Source organism: Phyllostomus hastatus, unplaced genomic scaffold (genome assembly GCF_019186645.2).
Source record: "Phyllostomus hastatus isolate PE091 unplaced genomic scaffold, TTU_PhHast_1.1 phas_scaffold_46, whole genome shotgun sequence".
Taxonomy (NCBI): domain Eukaryota; kingdom Metazoa; phylum Chordata; class Mammalia; order Chiroptera; family Phyllostomidae; genus Phyllostomus; species Phyllostomus hastatus.
The window spans coordinates 7,886,402-7,906,876 of record NW_025334032.1 but is presented as its reverse complement, the minus strand read 5'-3'; the positions used below and the strand labels follow the sequence as shown (position 1 = coordinate 7,906,876).

At 36.1% G+C, this 20,475-nt stretch overlaps 1 protein-coding gene across 2 annotated transcripts in view; it reads left to right on the top strand.

Moving 5' to 3' along the window:
• The window catches only part of FGF14 (fibroblast growth factor 14), a 717,766-nt gene that overhangs the window by 502,728 nt on the left and 194,563 nt on the right, over positions 1–20,475 (top strand). Inside the window, exon 1 of one of the 2 annotated variants that reach the window (XM_045821879.1) lies at positions 10,518–10,710. The exons of the other annotated variant lie outside the window; for it this stretch is intronic. Within the exon in view, the coding sequence (XP_045677835.1) occupies positions 10,518–10,710 (193 nt within the window). Of the gene's footprint in view, positions 1–10,517; positions 10,711–20,475 lie in introns of those variants that run through there. 2 annotated transcript variants of the gene reach the window in all.

Genomic DNA, 20,475 nt, shown 5'->3' with positions numbered 1-20,475 from the left:
TGGGACTTAGAAAATGCATCCTCATGACCCACAGAGGAGCAAAATGACTCTGTTTCCACAACTACTGAGAATTATGTACATTTCTTTCTGAGAGATGAAATAATTAAAGTCAAAAAGTAAGTAGGTGATATCAGAGAGACCCAGCCAATAATAAAGCATAATTTTGAGCAGGGAGTAAAGCAAAGGGAATACAGAAGCAGGAAGTTATCAGGGATTCAATCAAGTAAGCAGCTGATGTTAAAACAATTATGTTTGTAGTAAATAGGACTCTAATTTAAAAACTGACATTTTGGAGCAATTATCCTGTCCAAGGTAGTTGGATTGGGTAGGCGATTGTCAAATGCTAAGCAAGACGCTTTAGACATGGGGTAGGTATGGTAAACTGTGTTGTAACCCCTAAAGATGTCCAAGTCCTGATTCAAGCAGCCTGTGAATACTGTTTGACATGGTGATATTTTGCAGACGTGGTTAAATTAGAGATTTAGAGATAAGGAGATTATCCGGAATTATCTGGGTGGACCCAATGTAACCACTAGGGTTCATAGAGGGAAGCAGGAGGATCAGAATCAGAAGTAGGGGATGTGAACACAGGAACAAAAGTATAGAATGATGCAAGAAAAAGACCATGAGCCAAGGAATGAAGTTGACCTCTAGAAGAAGAAGAAGAAGAAGAAAAAAAGCAAGCTGATTCTTTCCTTAGAGCTTCCAGAACGAACCAGCTCTATAGATATCTTGACTAAAACCCAATGAGACTTACTTGTGATTTACTACCTCCAGAATTGAGACAGAATAAATGTATTATTTTAAGCAACTACATTGGTGGTAATTTGTTACACAAGCAATGGGAAACATCTTGTCATCTACTGAGACTTGGGAATAATTAAGGATCTAATTTTCAGTTCTTACCTACAGAGTAGGGACTAGGCTCAGTAATATGACATCAATTTATAATAATATTTTTTAACTTCATTGCACTTTTGAAATTACTTTCACATATATATTTTAGAAGTAGATTACAGGATCAGAAACAGGTTAATAGCAACTTTTCCAGAACCCTAGGGCATAAAGTATTTAGCTAAACTTCCTAAACCCTGAACACTAAAACAAAAATTGGTCCCAGAATTTAGAAGGAAGTGATCTTTGAGTTGTAAAGAGTTGTTTGAGGCATATACAATATAGTAGTTCCTGATGGACTTCCAGAATGTGCACTTTAATTAATAGGTGGTATTATAAATTGATGTCATATTCATGAGCCTAACTCCTACTTTTTACATAAAAACTGAAAAATAAGATTCTTGAATTATTCTCCTGAGTCCCAGTAACTTACACTTATGTGGTGATAAAAATATTTTTCTAAGAGTGTCAAAAGTAATTTTTCTTTGAAAATCAGTAATGTTTCACAATAATCTATGCTGGATTCAGGAATTTTGTTGTTTTTTGGTGCATGCATGTATTTGTGTGAGTGTGCGCATGTGTGTGCAGATGCATATGTTTATACACATGTTTAGCTGGTATATACTAAAAACAAAGAAAAATTAATATAGAACAATTAATTGTTATAAAAGTGACCATTCTAGTAATCATTGAATAGAAATTGGTCACAATGTTAAATATTGATAAAATTATGTCATATGTGTGCACAGAATCTTTGCACTGAAGTTACTAATGAACATTCATTTCTCAAATTTTTATGAAAATTAAGTACAAATTTTTGTTGAGATATTCAATAGCCCTTTTACAACCAATTCACTGATATATCATTAAAATTGACAGTTATTTCCTGCTACTACTTAGCATATGAAAATATAAATCAATATTCATATAAATCAAATCAATATAAATCAATGAAATGAATGTTCTACACATTTTGGGTTCATTTTAATATAGAAGGCTCAAAGCTACTGAGAATATTTTTCCAACATATTAGCTAGATTAAAAAATACACTAGATTTGTAAAGCCATCTGCTATTATCAATCTGGTATTACTTATACAGGGAAGAATGTTCAAAAGTTTTTGGTACCAACAGTTTGCACTTTTTCTTTATTGAATCAAAATATTAAGCAACAATAAAATTCCTTCCAAATTTTTATAAATATCTTAAAATCTGCTCCTAATAGAAATAAATATATTCATCAAAGTTAATTAACAAGACTGTTATACCATTAATACAACCACAACCTAAAAATCTAACTTAAAATACTATGACATCTATTTATATTGTCCTTTGAATGTAAAGGTGAATAATGTCATCACAGAAAAATATACAGTGATTTTGAATTTGAACTGTAATGCAAATATAATATGATTTGAATTTGGAATGTAAAAATATAATTTTGAATTTAAATTACAATGTTTTATTATTGTTCAATTACATATGTCTCCATTTTCCTCCCATTACTCTCCCTCACCCTACTTAACCCCACCTCCCACATCCAATCTAGTTGAAATTTTGTCCCAAGTGCAACTTAACATTTCCTTTTGATGTTTCCCATATGAGTGAAAAGTGGAAAGGGACATCAATATTGCCTACATTTCCAGAATTACCTCATCCATTTTTAATTCAACCCATTTATCCAGTGAATAAAATTATACAGTGGATAAAAACCTAAATGCCAACTATCCTAAAAACTGTACTCCCATTTGTGCCAAATTAGCCTATAAAAATTTCTTGTGAAAAAAAAAGTTGGACCCTCATATTTTATCCTTAATTTAAGAGATGTTTAAAATATTCAAATGTGATTCACAAATGAGGCCATGTGACAAAATGGAGTGAGTAACTCACTGTATGAATATGATAAAATAAGCAAACAGGAAACATTTCGGCAATATTTTTTTCCACCTTATATATCTCTTTAATTTAGAGCCACTGGGAGGTAAAAGACTTAACAATAGAACAACAACAGCCACAGAACTAAAGATGTTTTAGACCTCAGATGCTCTGAGGCACTTAAAATATTTTAACCAAAAGATGTGAGATGTCTGAGCAAAATAGAGTAAAACAGAGTTCATAAGAGCACAACTCCCATTCATAGACTTATAAAATTCCATTATACCTTATTTCATTATTTCTGAGATTCAAATACATGTTATGTGTAAACATCTCTGAAATTAGCATACATCTCATAATCTATTGTAGGAAATAATTTAATAAAATAAAATTTTTAAATTTTCTTGTCACACCTAAAATAATGACACATCTTAAATGATTTCTTAGATTTGATGAACTTGATTAAGGTTAAATAATTCCTGTGGCAATGGCAGAAATGAAAGAAAACAGGCAGATTGTTATTTTGTGAAAAATAAGAAGTGATAGCATTTAATATAAACATTAATGTCACAAAATATGTTCTCTGGGCTTTTTGTTCATTTGAAGTTGAAATAAACACAAAATTATGTACTTGTTTTTGGTAAGCCATGCAAAAACTTATCTATTTGGAACTTAAGTGGCATATGCAACAAGATCCACTAGAGCATAATAAAAACTGAAAAGGCAATGGAAAAAAGGCTTCTTGATAACTAAATCAATATCAATAAGGCTGCATTTGTTTATATACTCTCTTCCCTTAGATTTCATTTACTTTAATATGTATATAAAATTTTAATGAATATATTCATCAGTTCCCACATTATGTTAGATTCAATGTGAAAAGTCTGAAAAGGGGCATATTGTCAACTGGTAACCTGAAAGCAAGGGAGAAAAAGGATGTGAAGGGATGAGTCACAAAAGTCAGTAATATAGTCCTGTCTAATTCAGGTAGAATCAGTCTCACATCTTTCAGTAAGCCCCTAGGGCAATAATTTTCAAACAATGTGCTTCAAGAATTTTTAAAAGATACATTACCTTACTAATTAGTCAGGGGTACTGACCTCCTTTCCCTTAGATTGTCAAATAAAAAGTGACAGCAGCCAACACAACAATAGCTGTCCAGTGTGTATGAATCAAAATTATACCTATTTTTATCAGTTCAGAAAAAATATAATGCATTTTTTGGTGTGCTGCAGAATTTTAGTAATTAGTTTGTGTGTGCCAGGAGATGAAAAAGTTTGAAAATTGCTGCCCTGGACCCTGGAATTCAGAAATCAATTGTATGTCATGTTAGGTTGAGCCTAAGTCATCAAGCAAAGACTAAAGTACTCTGTGTATATCCTATTTATAGGGTTGAGATTGTATACAATCCAAATAGAATTTTAGATGTCTTGGTGTTTAAAGAGATCAAGCACCATAGGGTAATTTGTCTTTGAAAGACTTGGCTAAGCAGATTTTCTGTTCTTCTTATTTGGTATTAACTGTTTTTATGTTTAACATATGCAACTGAATGCTATCAATAAACAAATATTTATTTAGTATCTACTTTGTTAGACACCATTTTAAGCACTGGAAATGTGGCAGTGGACATAGGCTTACATGTTAAAAGAGCAAGATAGTCCAAATAAGTAAAGGAAATGCACAAAATTTTAAGAAGTTTAAAGTTCTAGGTAGAACCAGGAATCAGGGAAAGTAAAAGAGGTTGACTGTGTTTGGAGGTTGTGATTTTAAATAGATTTTTTTAGAGAAGGTCTCAAGGAAGAAAATATATGAGCAAAGAAGTGAAGGAGGTGAGAGAGTCTACTGGAAGATCAAGTATAAATGTCTTGCCATAGGAGCATGAGAGGTGGTTTGAGGAATAGCAACTGGTGAATAAAGAGAAAGAAGTAGAAATATGAGATACCAAGTAAAGGCACATGTGAAATAAAAATTATATTGAGCATTGTAGGCACTGTGAGGTCTTAGGCTTCTACTGAGGTACAGGATTTTATTATCTTCTGGAGGGCAAGTCCCTTGTAGTAAGAGCTTCCCCCAGGAAAATATTCTAGGAGCCAATCTGTATCAGTGTGTCAGCAGGCATTGTTCTGAGAGGCTCCATTTGGGTTCAGTAAAAATTTTTTGAAGACTCTTTCAATGTGTTTGCCCATTTCATGGTGGGTGATTTATGAGCACACGTGCCCCCACCATGCTGAGTATTCAGTAATTTTTGACCAAAAATGGCATGACCCTCATGACCCACCCTCCCTATTGATCTTGCCCTGAGTGACTTTTTTGTTTTTCCTGAAGAAAAAAGTCCTCAAAGGGAAACATTTTGCCAATGTGGAAGAGGTAAAACAAACAAATGAATAAGCAAACAACAACAAAAGCAGAAGCCCTAAAAGGCATCAAAATCGATTAGTTCAAAAACTGTTTTGAGTAGTGGCAAAAATGTCTTAATAGGTATATTACATCAAATGGAGAGTACTTTGAAGGTGACTGAAGTTTAACATGTAAAACTAAAATAAAATTTTTAAAAATAAATTCGGAGGTTTTGGGGGGCCTCTCATAATCTGATTTATACCTTCAATTGTGTTAGCTACAGTTTTGAGAGTATATCAAAGAAAAGCAATGTTGGATCAAAAGAGACCAATCAGGTAGCTATTGTAATAGGTCAAATGATGACAGTGGTAGATAGCAGTGGAGATAGTGGGAAACAATCATATTTTAAATTTATTATGAAGATGGAGTGAATAGATTTGGCTGAGAAGTTACATATGGAATATTAAAGAAAGAAATGAAATTACTATGTTTTCAAAGTGGTAGGCCTGAGGGTCAAGAAGAATGGCGTTGTCATTCACAGGTGGGGAAAAGTAAAGAGACCAGGTTTGAGAAAGAAGAATGAGAGTTTAATCTTCCCATGTTAAGCATGAGATGCTCACTAGATAGTTTCATTGAGCTATCAATGAAGAACTTGGTCATTGAAAAAATGAAGACCTGAGTTATGAGGAGTTAAGTGATTACCAGTAGCCATCATTTATTGAATTAGCACTATAAGGCAGGCACTGCTTTAAGTGTTTTACATAAATGTTCTCATTTAATCATCATAATAGCCTTATTATATTACAATGATAGTTTTACAGAAGAGGAAATTGAGACTTAGGTTTAAATAAATTGATCAAAGAAATATGGTCAAGCCTATGTTTACCTTACTCCAATTATGGTTTTAGCTACTTTTATATTACCAAGAGGAGTATGGACATGGGGCAATAAAAATGTCCAGGCAGAGAGAACAACATATGTAAAGTAGAGGGGCTAATAGGAACATGACATCTTCAGGAGACCTGAAAGCATAGAGAAGTAGTCAAATAATCAGCTTCAATAAACTAATGTTTTATGGTACCTTATGGTTTAGACCTCCTTTCTCATATGTACACATATTAACCTCTGTAGACAGAGGGAGAGAGAAACATCAACCCATTGATTGCCTCTCAAAAGTGCTAGGACCAGAAGTGAACCTAGACGTGACCTGATTGGGAACTGAACCCACAACTTTTCAGTGTATTGAATAACACTCCACACCAATTGAGCCACACAGACCAGATCAAGAAGGAAAATGTTTTTTATTATCAGTATTCAATGAGTAGGGAAGTAGACATATAGAGCTGAATTCACAGATTTAGTCAATTACAAACTAAAGTTTGAACTTGGACTTCTTTCACTGAAACTTAAAATATATTCTTTTTTACATTTCTTATTGTATATCTAGCCAAAGTACCCATTTGGAAGGTGAAGAAATATACATGAGAATACATATATTTTGATATTGAAAAAAAAGAAATTTGAAAAAGAATTTACAAGATAGATATGAGAGATCTGAAAGATAATGAAAATAATAATAGCTGTCATTTTTGAACTCTTATGATGTGCCAGACACTACTAAGACTTGTATATTGATTTACTAAATTTGGTCTCATGAGAGTTGAAAAGGAGATTCTATTAGGATCTCAATTTTAGGATGAGAACATTGAAGCTGAAAGAGAATAAGACACTTGCTGGAGTTGTTTTATTATATAGCCAAGTAGTACCAAAATCAAGACATGAACCAAAACTGTTTGAAGTAAGAATTCAGACTTCTAACAGGTTGGTCATGAGCCTCTCTCCCTGGGCAGTGCTTAATTTTTTGTTTGCCTGTTTTATAAAGTCAAAGGTGAAATTAACAACTGCAAGTAACTTCTCATGAATGAGAAATCATTTTCTAAATCAGAATAAAGTGTGAACCTGTGTTCACCAGCCCCGAACAGCTTTTCACTCTACTTTTGCACACGCTTTTTATCACAGCTTAAAACAGCAGATGGCTCTCTTGCGTTTTTGTTAGCTTACCTCTATCCTTAAACAACTAAACAGCGTTTTGGGAAGGGAAAAAGGAAACGCAGGGATTAAGCTAAATGACCTTGATTATCTCAAAGCTGCTTGCATCCCAATCTCCCTCACAAACAGGAAACCACATCAAGTAGACAAAACCATTCAAGGTTTGTGAAATTCACAGTCTGAATGGGAGCCCTGAGACCGAGTCGCCTGTTGTTTCAGGAGCTGGGCCAGGGGTAGGAATTCCTCAATAAAGAGTATTTATCGGTTATCAAAAAGCTGAAAAGCTTTATGCTCCAAGGTCTGTGTTATTAATGTCAGTGGAAGCCGTGGGAATTCATTTTCTTTCCACCTTGAAGAAGAGGGGGCGGAACGTAGAAAGCTTTCAGACACTCACAGAGAGCGCTCCGACACTCAGGAGAACTCGCTTCCACTCTGAGAGCTGCGGGTAAGGCAGTATCCCTGTCCGCGGTGCTGAATAGCGGCTTTGTCTGTAGGTTGCCAGAACAAAGGAGCCAAAAAACCGATCTCCCCAATTTTTCAAACCCAAGAATTGAGAAAAAAAAATGCAGTATAAGAAAATACCTGGAAAGAAAATAATTAACACTGCTATAATAATGCTAAGCTTAATCTCACTGTGTCCAAATTAATATACCAGACACATATAAAAACAAAAAGAAAAAAACTTGCAAAGCAAACTAGGATATGTTGATTGAGGAAGTTGTACCATATTTCTTTGAAAACTCACTAGTAGTTTTAGATAAATATGTTTGATTTTATTGTAAAGCCATTTGGATTGTCCAAGCTATACCATCTGAAATGTCCAAATGGCCTGTCTTCAATATTGGGAGGCAGGAGTAGCTACTCTTCGTGTTCAATGGGACTTATTTTAGTGAATTTTTTAAAGGCATACTTTAATAGCCTTTAATTAGATGTATCTATCTCTGCAGATGGCCTTCTCTTTTTAAGCAAGAGCATGCCAACACAGCATAAAACAACAAAGACAGGTAAAACTGAAAATAAAGTGGTAGAGATAGAGATCAAAATAGTTAACACACCCCTTTTCCTTATTGTTATTATCTCATGGGTGATTAGGGATTGTAAATTTCTGGCAAAATTACTCCTACCTATTCCTTTTAATAATTGTGATTATTTTGTAGATATAGCATAGCAAGGTAGGGAAAATAAGCTAACAGATTATCTTCTTTAAGGTTAAATATGATATACATTGTTCTAACTGCTTTGGACTCAAATCTACACACTCCCTTTACATTAAATTCTCTTCCCCAAAGGAGACTTATTAGCATATGGAATGAATAGAACAAATAATAGCCTAGCAGTAATTGCTTACATGGAGAGATTGTGGAAAAAAGTTCTGTAGAGCAGAAAGTGTCTAGCTTCTCTGCATCAGCCCTTGGCTGAACTTCTCTCACTGACCTGGCTGAAAGTCTTTGCAGTCCTTTACTGCTTATTCCTGAGACAAAGAGAAAGTGTTGGTTCAGAAATGTTCCCAAGGTTGCTTTTAGAGTGTGCCCCTTCTCTCCAGCTGCAAAGCAGTCACCAGAGGAGTGATTGTTACAAGTCTGATTACCACATGAGTGTTTAGGCATTTATTTTTGTTACTTTCCTGTAATGATAAGCAAAACACCTAGAAGGAAGAGGAAAAGGTAAGAAACCACGTTAGCAAAAGCTACAGTCGGTCTGTCACTCACACTGTATCCTAGAAACCACGGATCTGTATCATCCAAGCATGAAGTGTTTTTTTTCCCCAGTCTCCTTTCTTTGGTTGCCCTCCACTTGGTCCCTTCCTCTTAGGCCTTCATATTTTCAGTTATCTAAGACAGAACACTATTAAGGCACAGATAGGAAATCAAGGAGAGGAGACAGCACTGTTGTACTAGAATTTTAAATACAGTATATGTGGCTTTGCCCTCTGACAGGGCTTTTTTACCCAGGGATGCCAGAGTCAGTAATTCAGTTTAGATTCTTCATCAGTCTGACTACCTTTTGTTGTCACTGGAATACTATGGCACCCTCCCGCAACCTTAATAGTTCTGCTGCAACTTCTTCAAAATGTCATTGGGAGTTTATTCTATCCTGCTGCTGTTTTGTAGCAGCTACAGCTGCTGTGTCTCCTCCTCCAAGTGCAAGAGAGCAAATGTCAGAAGGGGTCTTCCCAAGTCACTTTGCCACATTTTGTCATCTTCCCCTCATTCCTCAGTTTTGCTCCATGCTGCCAGTTCAAAATAACAACGTTGCCCTTCCTGGCAGCAGAAGGGAAAGTCCAGCAAGTTGGAGTGCAGTAGGTAAGGACTGGAGGCGCCTCCCTCCTCAGGACACACTCTCCCCCCTCTAGGCCTGCCTCCTTCCTCCTTCTCCTTCCCTGGGTGGAGTCGCTTTGGTGCCTAAGGGATTACAGAGGAGGGTGGAAACCACCTCACCCTCCAACCGCAGTTTAGAGTTTCTGTGGACCCAGAGACACGTTAACATCCAGAAGCCCGACATAGGCCGTGGACGCCTTGGAAGCCTACGAGTTTCATCTAAAAGAAAGCGCAGCGATATTCCTTCAATTCCATCTGCTTTTGCTCAACCTTTTAGCCCCTGCTGCCCCACCCCCTGCAATCTATTTTAGCTGCCTTTATTAGTAGTAGTAATATTTAAAAGTATTATTACATATACATACTTTTTTTTTTCTTTCTGAAGAGAGACAGAGGAGGGGGACATGAGGGCAGTGTAGTGGGATGGGAACGACGCGCTTTGATTAGAGATCTCCGAGGAGAAGATTGCTCTCTCCAGATGCTGATTTCCAAAGCACTTGACAATCACCGGCAAAATCCAAGAGCAGGCGGCGGCAGCAGGACAGCTCCAGCCAGGTGCTGAGTCCTGCCCAGCTCTCACTATTCAGACAGAGACTCCAGGTCCAGGCCAGGACCTGCCCTCCACCCAGTGCCCTGGAAGACGGCCGCCAGCTCTACCAACTGCTGAGAAGGCGGGTAGGGCAAAAAGGTAGCGTGAGTGGCTGTGGCTGTCCTCGACAGGGCTCAGGCATCCCCTGGTGACCAGCGGTGCCCGCAGCCCCAACCCCATTTCAGGCTCCGACTCGGCTGGAAGGCAGCTGATACCACCTAGGGTTCCTAGGCTTGCCCAACCGCGACCCGGGTTCATCTGGAGCGGCGCCTGGACCCGCGATCCACAGAGAAGAAGGTGGATCCCAGTAGGGACTGAGCGCCCATACCCGTCTCCCCAGCTTCCTTGGTCCGCCTCCCCTAGGGCAAGCCGCAGTCCGCACCGCCTTTCCCCTCTCCGGTGCCCCGAGCTCCTCTTTCCTCTCTCCCCACCTCCCTCCGGACCCATTCCGGGACCACCATGGCCGCGGCCATAGCCAGCGGCTTGATCCGCCAGAAGCGGCAAGCGCGGGAGCAGCACTGGGACCGACCGTCAGCCACCCGGAGGCGGAGCAGCCCCAGCAAGAACCGCGGGCTCTGCAATGGCAACCTGGTGGATATCTTCTCCAAAGTGCGCATCTTCGGTCTCAAGAAGCGCAGGTTGCGGCGTCAAGGTCTGTGTGGGTCACTGTTGGGAGGTGCACCCTCGGATCTCCCCATCTCCTCGCCTGCCTGGGCCTCTTCGGGCTCCCCTTCCTCCCTCGGTCTTCCAGTATCCACCGCCCCCAGCCCCAAGTCTCTCTTACTAGCTCTGATCTGCCGACTGCTGGAGCTGGGAACGGGCACTCAGGCAACCTGTAGCCCCTGCAAACTCAACCCTTCTAGAAGCTGGCAAGTTGGCCGACTTGTTCTGGGCTCTTGAGTTTCAAGTGGTATGGGTTCCAGAGAAAATCTTTCTACTCGAAGGGTCTTGGCTCTCCACAGGGATAGAGTCTGACACCAGAATACTGGGGAAAGATCTCCTATGCAACACCTCGGGGTGGAGTTGGCAGCTTCCAATCTAACTGGACGTGTCAGGAATTTCTTTGTGTCTGGCCTCACTTGGCCTCCCAAGTCTTCTGGAGACCTCCTTGGCTCCTAGACCTTGGTGAAATGTGGTGAGCCCCACAGTGCCTTTCAGGAGAGTAGAAGAAGTCTGTGGAGGGTGTGTGTGTATGTGTGAGTTAAGGGCTAGTTCAATCGAGGTTTTGGGAAGGCTGCTTAGCCTGCAGCATTGAGCACTCTGAAGCCCTTGGGTCACATCTTCAGATACACAGAGGGGAGGAAGAATGAGTCTTAACTGGGGAGTTGGCAAAGTATGCATCCCCAGCATGTATCAGTTTTAATTCAAGGACTCAGGAGCTACATGAGGCAAACCAAGCAGTTACCACATACAGATGATTAGAGTAGCTGCCTTACTATACTTTTTTTTTCTTTTTTCCCCTTTTCTTCTTCTTCTTCAGGCAAATGACTAGTGCCTGGCCTGACCTTTTCCTGACTTTAAAATGTCAGGGTCTGAGAAAGCAACACACTAAGGAGCCAGAGCCCAGCCGCTTTTGTTCATCTTTGCCTGTCTCCACATCTAGTTGCTAAGGGCAGTTGCTTTGAGAAAATGTGGGGTGTTCTGTGGGAAAAATGGGGATTGCTAGCTTTTTGTAACTATGTGGGCTTGTCAGGAAACATGAAAGGATGTATTTATGTTAATAGCAGTATATGTTTGCCCAGCACATTGTATTCCCAGTGCCCAGCTGTATTTGTTTTAAGTGTCCTGTTGTTCCAAAGACAGGGGGGAGAAGCATATGCTACACATGTGAATCTATGTTAGTGTTCCATACATTTGCAGATTTAAGACCAAAAGTTTTAATGCTCATTTTAAAAAAGGCTAACACTAAATATTTTAAAGGAAAATAGCTAATTGTGTCACATTTATAAATTGGAGATTATTTGCTCTTAGAATCAAACTTAAAAGGAAAACATCTGAGAAAAATCAGAGTGGCTATTTCAAGGGAGATTAAATTATATTAATATATAATTATATACATATAATATTTTTGTTGAAGTATTTGGGGGCAAGGATATTTTTAGAACAGTGTAGAAGCTATTAAGAAAAATGAGTTATAATTTCCACTTTAGCCTAGAGCTTTATCCTGAAAACCTGTATATTAGTAGAGACCAACTTGACTGTTTTAAATATAGTTGATTCATAGAAGGTCACATTATCATGGCTTAAAATCTTTGCTTCTCCCTTTATTTCATTATAGTATTTTTTTTTAAAGATTTTATTTATTTTATTTTTAGAGACGGGGAGGGAGAAAGAAAGAGAGAGAGAGAAACATCAATGTGTGGTTGCCTCTCACATGGCTCCCACTGGGGATGTGGCCCGCAACCCAGGCATGTGCCTGACTGAGAACTGAACCTGCGATGCTTTGGTTCGCAGCCCGTGCTCAATCCACTTAGTTATGCCAGCCAGGGCTTGATCATATTATCTTTTAGAACACAGGTCTCACCAAGTAGAGCTAAAAATTTGCCACCTACTTGAAGTAAATAAACATATTCTCTTCTAAATAAGATGATTATTTTAATATAAACAATTATTAAACCTTTTTATGTTTTCTTTAATTACACAAACAATAAGTTATTTTATGAATATGTATAATAAGTTTTTGTATCATGTTGGGCAATGAAGGAGGGTTTGCTTTACACTTTTGAGTTTTAAGATGGGGTTATACTTTTTCCCAGATATAAACAGACATATGAGCTCCCTAATAGTCTGTTTCACCACTTCAGCTCTGATGGCTTTCTTGGTATTCATGAGTTCAAAGTGACATGCATGCCTCAATGATCTCTAAGAAAACTATATTTGAGCTCCCTCTTGCTCCTTTACTTTTGATGAGAGGATGGAAAAGAAGATAGGCTAGAGGGAAATTTCATCAGAACCTCTTCTTTTATTGTCCTTATATTTCTTATATATAAAGAAATATATTCTTTAGTGAAGAAAAATATGGATATATCTTGAGCATTAGAAGAAATTAATTTATTATGAATAATTTAAGCAAATAAATACTAAAACTTTAGTATGTAAACTATATATTAATATAACTACAAGAATTTATTTTATATATAACTCTATATAATTATTTCAATATTTTATTAAATACTCTTAGGAAAATATTAATGCATATTTACCTTTTCTTTCAATACTCATTCTTTGCATAGGAATGACCCTCAGGAAGTTTAAAAATTCCATTTTATATATTTAAATATAAAGCTTTTAGGTATGACAACTCTATATGACTTCATATTTGAAAATTATTAATTTGACTAATAGTTCTTAAATATTATTAATATGACAGGTTCTGTTTCAGGTATTATATAGAAGAGATGATGTTCCTTACATCATGGAGCTTACAAATATGGAGTAGAAAGTCATTGCACATGGAAAGGAAGAAATTATGAAACTCAAAATCCTATAAAGTATAGAAGCATTAGGAGGCTGAGGTGAAGATCCTTGGGGAGAGGGACTTAAATTAGATCAGATAGTTAAGGTGGGCCACACTGAGAACTACTGGTTGAGGGCTGACCTCTGAGGATACAAAGATTTGAAGAATAATGTGTGTGTGTGTGTGTGTGTGTGTGAAGACCCTGACATGGGAAAAATTATAGCCTGTAGGGAGAAGCAAAGGAGGTGTATAAACTAAGTACACTTTTGTTTTACAACATGGTCTATTTTGGCTGAAGTTTACATTTTGCCACATAAATACAAATACACTTGACATGTTGGCAAATGGAATAAAGAACATTTTTATATTTTGTAGCTTTGAATATGGTAATATACATTTCTTAAATGTAGAGTTTTTTAAAAAATTTTAATGCTTCCTTAAGTAATAATTAGTTTAATGTGAAGAATGTGACATATTTACTTATGCCCTTTTGGGTAGAGTCCTATCTCTCATTCGGATGAACTCCAGCCCCTATAGAAGAGTGATTTTTGCACCAGTTGAGTACCAGTTGTACCATTTTGTCTTCTTGTAAAGGACAGAAATTTGCAAGATGGTCTTTTATAGTTGTGTGGGCACCATGACTCTATCCTATCCTGAATTATTCATTTTCCTCTGTCCTTTTCCTATCTGCATATATTACAAGCACCATTCAGAGTACCCAGATTAGCCACATGCTTTCAAATTTTTTGTGCTTTTGTTTGTGCTTTATTCTTTGCATAGCTTTCTCTGTCTTCCATCTTCACTTGTTGAAATTATCCACTTTATTAAAGCTTAGAGAAAATGCCATCTCCTCTGAGAAGTATTTTGTCATTGAAGATAAGTGAAAATAATACTCCTATGGCATTTTATACCTCACAGTGTTGTATAATCCAGTACACAAGGAACAAAGTCTATGTTTTCTGTACTTTATAGACTTTCAAATATTGATAGTGTGTCTTCTATGCTCTAGGTACTCATCATTGACCTTGAATTGAAGTGAAATAAATAAGATCAATGGTTCTAAAGCTAAAAAAAAGCATGTCCTTGAACTACAGTTCTCTAACTAGACCATTTTAGAAATATACTTTTTAAACTTTTATATCTTTTTACTTTTCATAAATATATACATATAATTTATACCCAATTTTTAAAGAATTAGGAAGTTATTATATATTTGAGAATTATTCTCAAAGATGTAAGAATAGAACCAACCTTATTTTAAGGCTTAATTAATTCATAATAATAGACATTTAGATATCTTTTAATTTAACTAAAGAAAGAAGCCCAAAACAATAAACAATGTGGAAATAGTTTTATTGTTTGAATCTTAACAAAAAATGAAAACTAAAATAGAAACTGTACGCATTGATGTATGATGAACATGTTATCCTAAAAGTGTTACATTTTTATTAGGAGTTTTAAAATCAAACAAGAACCTTGATTGCCTGTAGGATAATAACCTTTTAAAATCTTCCTTATGGCTAAGGCAATTGGTCTCACAATGTACCTTTTTCTTTTTTGGCTACTGTCATAGGAACCATGGTATCATGTGTCATGTACGTTCAGTCAGTAATTGTGTAGGTTTCTAACACATTTTACCATAAATTACAGGATGTCATAAGAAGTAAGGAATGAAAAAAAATAAGCTACTTAAAATTTGTTTTCAAGTATTTCTGCATTATAAAAAGCATAAGTGCAAGTACAGTGTTAAAAACAAAACTGTTTTGCTCCAGTGTGCTAGTGAAACTAAGATAAGTTCATCCTCATTCCTATAAAGTACTGTATAAGGAAAGACTTGTCCACTGTCTCAGATAATAATCAACAGCAGAGTCTTCAAAAGACCACTTTTTCTTGTGTTATTGTTTAAGAGACATTACCATGTGAAAATACAAAGACCACCTGTTTATTTTGACTGTTTAGGTCAAAATAAGACAAAAAACATTTTTCCCCAAAGGTCAAAATAAGACAGAATATTTTGCCCCAAAGGATCATCCTTCTTTTCTTTTAGAAGTGTATTGTTTTTAGTTTTCTAAGAGCATTTTGTGGAGTCTTTCTACATATCTTTAGATAATACCTGTTGCTAACTTTTGATAATCAGAGTTTTATTATTTGTATTAAGGAAAACAAAATTATGATTTTTCTAAATTGAAATATCCAATTTTTAACAAGGATATTTTGTTAAATGCCGACTTTCTAAGTGAGATATCTTATGGGAATACCAGTAAATAAAATAATATTAAAGATATTTAAAAATGTTACCCTTGCTTATATATTTTTATGAAGCTTAAGTTTTATTATTTCAAAATTTTGCATTTTCTATAGGCTTCTGAAAATGGTTAATGCTACATTGGTGCATGCAATAAGTTCAGAAGTGGTATAATAAGTAAAGTGTAAGATACCATAGTAGGTTAGGTATGCTATAAATAAGGTTAAATAAGATGATTTGTTTTGAGTTGACATATATTCATGACTGAATTGAATCTACATATATTGAAAAAACAGTATTGTTAGCTGGTGAAAATGTCCTTTGTTATTTCCTAACATAAAATTTTGGAAGCACCAACTTCCCCCAAGTCATCCCCCCTGGTTACCAGTATCAGTTACAGAATTCATTTTATATTTCTAATTATTAGAATTATTAGTATAGTTTTATGTTTAGCCCCCAAATTCTGTTTTTCTATTAATAACTTTATTCTGTATAATGTTACCATAAAAATTGTTTTCAAATAGATATGAATCTCCGTCTCTTCAATGTAAAATTATATCTTTGAAATTTTATTTACTTAATTTAAAAATAGCACAGACAATTACAGGATAATGTAGATGCAGTGTTTTTAGTCTGATTTATCTATTTAATTCTGGAAATCTAGGTTTATTTCTAGGTATATTTTATATTAATTTCCCCCCAAATGGTGAGAAACTTTAGCCAAAAGTGACTATGTAATTTGACAATACTAGTTGTACATGATGTTTTATGTATTATCATTTTAGCACTTAAGAACTAAAAAAACAAAAACAAAAATATAATGATAAACTTAAACACATAAGAGACCATTTTCAGGGAGTTGATGCAATTTAGTCAGTTACACTTGTTGACATGCCTTGGGAACAGCTAATTTAGTAATTTTATTTATAATGATTCCAATGTTCATTTTAAGACAGTCAGGTTACATACATGTGTTACAATTTACTGTTTACTGGGGGTGAGAAGATAGCAGTAGGAAGTGTTAACAGTAATCTAGATACTTAAAAAACATTTTATGGGAGTTACTATTTTGTCATTTAGGGGAAAGACTCTTTTTATGAAGCTATATTGTCTGAAATTTGTGTGTGTTGAATATGTTTCACCCTATGCATTTATAGTTCTCTGATATCAAGTTTAATAGGGACCCATACAGTATGATGATGGCAGACAACTACTTAAAAGTCAATGTCTCACCAGTGTATGGCATATAATTAACACTCCACAAGTATTTTTGGGGTGAAGGAAAAATCCTGTATTTCTCAGGGTTTATATGTAAAGGTGGTATAGAGTGACACTTGAGATAAGTGTGCACATTGCAATGACTATGATTGACTGAGTACATATTAATGTGTTTAACAACCAATTTATATGACTGTGTGCAGATTCTGTACCACTAAGTACTCTTTTATCCTCACAACAAACCTAAGTATACTACAGAATCCATCCATTGATACATTAAATTAACCATTAATAGATGATACACTAATATTACCCATATATCCATTATATAAATGAAGAATCTGAAACTAACAACAAAAAAACAATTGCATGCATTGTCCATATCTGTAGAACTTTAAAAGGGTAGAGCTGGAATTAAAACACAAGTTTCCAGGCTGGCTCTAGAGTCCCTGCTCTTCACCAAAGCCCCTTCTCAATTGCCACATATTTTTTTATCATCTCAATTAGTTGAGACTTATTGTCATTTCACAGAAAAGGAAAATGAAACTCAACAAATTTATGTTTTTCTAGAATACTTAAACTTAGCATGTTATACAACCAGAGTTCAGTAACAAAATGTGCTTAAATCCTCTATTCTCTCACTACTTTATACTCCTTCAATTCTTTATGTCATTGTAAACTCATCATTAATAGAAGACATTACTTTAAGGCAAGCACATGTTCAACATATATCTGGTGATTAGCTGCATGTAATAGTGTATTATTTTTTTTAATTGAGGCTATGAGAACAAAGCCTTGTGTGTGTGAAATTTGGGAGAAGACACACAAAAAGTGCTACATTTTATCAAGCCTTTTTTGACATAGAAATGCTGCCTTGGGTTTACAAGTGTTGGCAGGTGACACATGTTGATATTACTTCCTAAATGAATTTCATCATTGACCCCAAAATTTGAAAAGAATTTAGTGTGTTTTCACTAGCATGCAATAAATTTCATGTTAAGTATTTCATTAATTTTTCAAGACTAGGTATTTTAGACATTTCTCATTTATGATCAGATACCTGATATGTTACATATGATATTGGCTGTATTATACAAACAAACCATCAAGGTTACACATTAATCACAAAAACTACAGACTGTTAGAAAACTAGATACTGTGCATTGAATGCTGCTTTTGAATTAGTGCATTGTTCCAGAGTCCTTTTCTAATGAGTTATTAGATCTTGTTCTTAATATTGATATCAGAAGAACATAATGTAGTCAAATCTAAGTTGTTTGTAAATTGTCTTGTACACTTTGTAGAAATTGATACAGATGCACATTTAACTCTGGGAGAGCCTTACAAATCTAGTTATGTTATTAGAATATTTTATTGACTTATATAGCTTTTATATTTTTGTTACCTTGCATGGTAAAACTAATTGCTTAATCCAACTGCCAACCTACGTTGTGCCTTCATCTACACAGCTGATTTTGACTGAAGAAAAAGCACACATATACATGAGTTGTTTCTGTTTTAAATTTGTAACCAATAACATCAAGTGGACCATTGGTATATGAGGTCTGTCTGGGAAAAGTCCAATCATTGTTAATATAATGAGAAGAGTTTATGTGACATTGATGTAACCTGGCAGCCAAGGAGAGTGGACTGGAATATGCAGATGTGAACAATGACAACTTCACCGTCCTAGACAGAGGGGGCAGTAGACACCATTGACTGAGAATGTGTACTGTATGGCTGTGGTATTCAAAGGGACTGAGTGAGTAGAGCAATGAATCTGCATTAAATTTTGTGTTAAGCTTAAACATTCCTCTGTGGAAGCTGTTCAGATGATTCAAAAGGCTTTTGGGGATGATGCAATGAGTGCAGTGAAAATAGAAATGTGGCACAAACACATCAAAGATGGTCAAGAATCTGTTGAAAGTGATCCCTGTTCTGTAAGGCCTCCAACAAGCAGAACACCTGAGAATATTGAATGTAAGCAGAACACCTGAGAATGTTGAACATGTATGGGCTTCAATCAACAAAGATTGGTGACTGCCAGTGTAAGAACTAGAAGCTGGTCTGAGCAGTGCAAAAATTACTATGTATGAGATTTTGACAAAGGATATTAGCATGAAACAGTGTCATGGCAAAACTAGTTCCACAGCTTCTGCTATGAGAGCAGAAGGAACATCGTGTAGCAGTTGCTAATGAATTGGTTCAAACCACTACCAATGAACTAGATTTCCTCAGGAAGGTCATAGCTGGAAGTGAATCATGGGTCTATAGCTATGATCCAGAAACAAAGGCCCAGTCTCCCCAATGGAAGTCACCTCATTCTCCACACCTAAAGAAGGTGCAGCAAAGTCATGGCAAGATCAAGCGCATGTTAACTGTATGTTTTTGATTGGGAAGGTGTTGTCCATCACAAGTACTCCCCCTCAGGCCAAATAATTAATAAAGAGTACTATCTCAATGTTTGTCCATTGAGAGATGCAATATGATGAAAATGGCCACAACTATGGGCAACTGGTGATTGGCAGCTTCATCATGACAACATTCCCACTCATGTATCATGTCTTGTGCAGAGTCTTTTGGTGAAACATCAAATCGTCCAGGTCACGCAGCCCCTCTAAAGCCCAGATTTGGTGCCTTGTGACTTCTGGCTTTTCCCAAAACTAAAATTACGTTTGAAAGGGAAGAGATTTCAGACCACCTATGAGATTCAGGAAAATACAAAGGAACAGTGGTGGTGATCCCGCCAAAGGATTTCACAGAGTGTTTAGAACAGTACAGAAGATGCTGGGAGAACTGACAGATGTTCCAAGGTGCCTGCTTTGAAGGGGACTGAGGCATCATTGTCCTATGTACAATGTTTCTTGTATCTTGTATCTTCTTCAATAAATGTATCTATTTGTCATATTGCATGGTTGTATACTTTCTGGACAGGCCTCCTAGGTACCTGATAATGAATTCTAGTAGCATAATTAACCTTTTCACATTTGACTTTTTGGTTTCTTTAAATATCCTGAACTTCTGAGGAATGACAAATGGTGAAGCACTAGCAATTCAAGTTTAAGAATAAATTTAGAGATGGTTCTATTATCTCTCCTTGTTACATTCTCCAGGGTGATATGTAACCTCATGGTTCAGTGGCTAATCCATGAGTATGATCTTTTTTCTCAGGGAACTCTTGAATTTTCGGTGGGCAATTATTTGTTTTCTTCAGATCCAATAAATGTCTTCCTTATGAAAAGTTCTTCAAAATAGTCAGAATCTTATTGCTTGATGTGTTTTTATTCTGCCATATGCCTCATTTTGTCTTTTTAAATCTCTGTAAATAATTCCTGCCTAGCCCTTGTTACATTATGCCCTTTAAATATTTGTTCACGGCTTTTTACCCTCCTTACCATGTGGCCACCTTAAAATTGTTGAACTCTATTAATCTTTCTGCATAAGTAAATGTCACCAGCACCTTAATTTCTGTGGCTTAGATTGTTCAATAATTACCT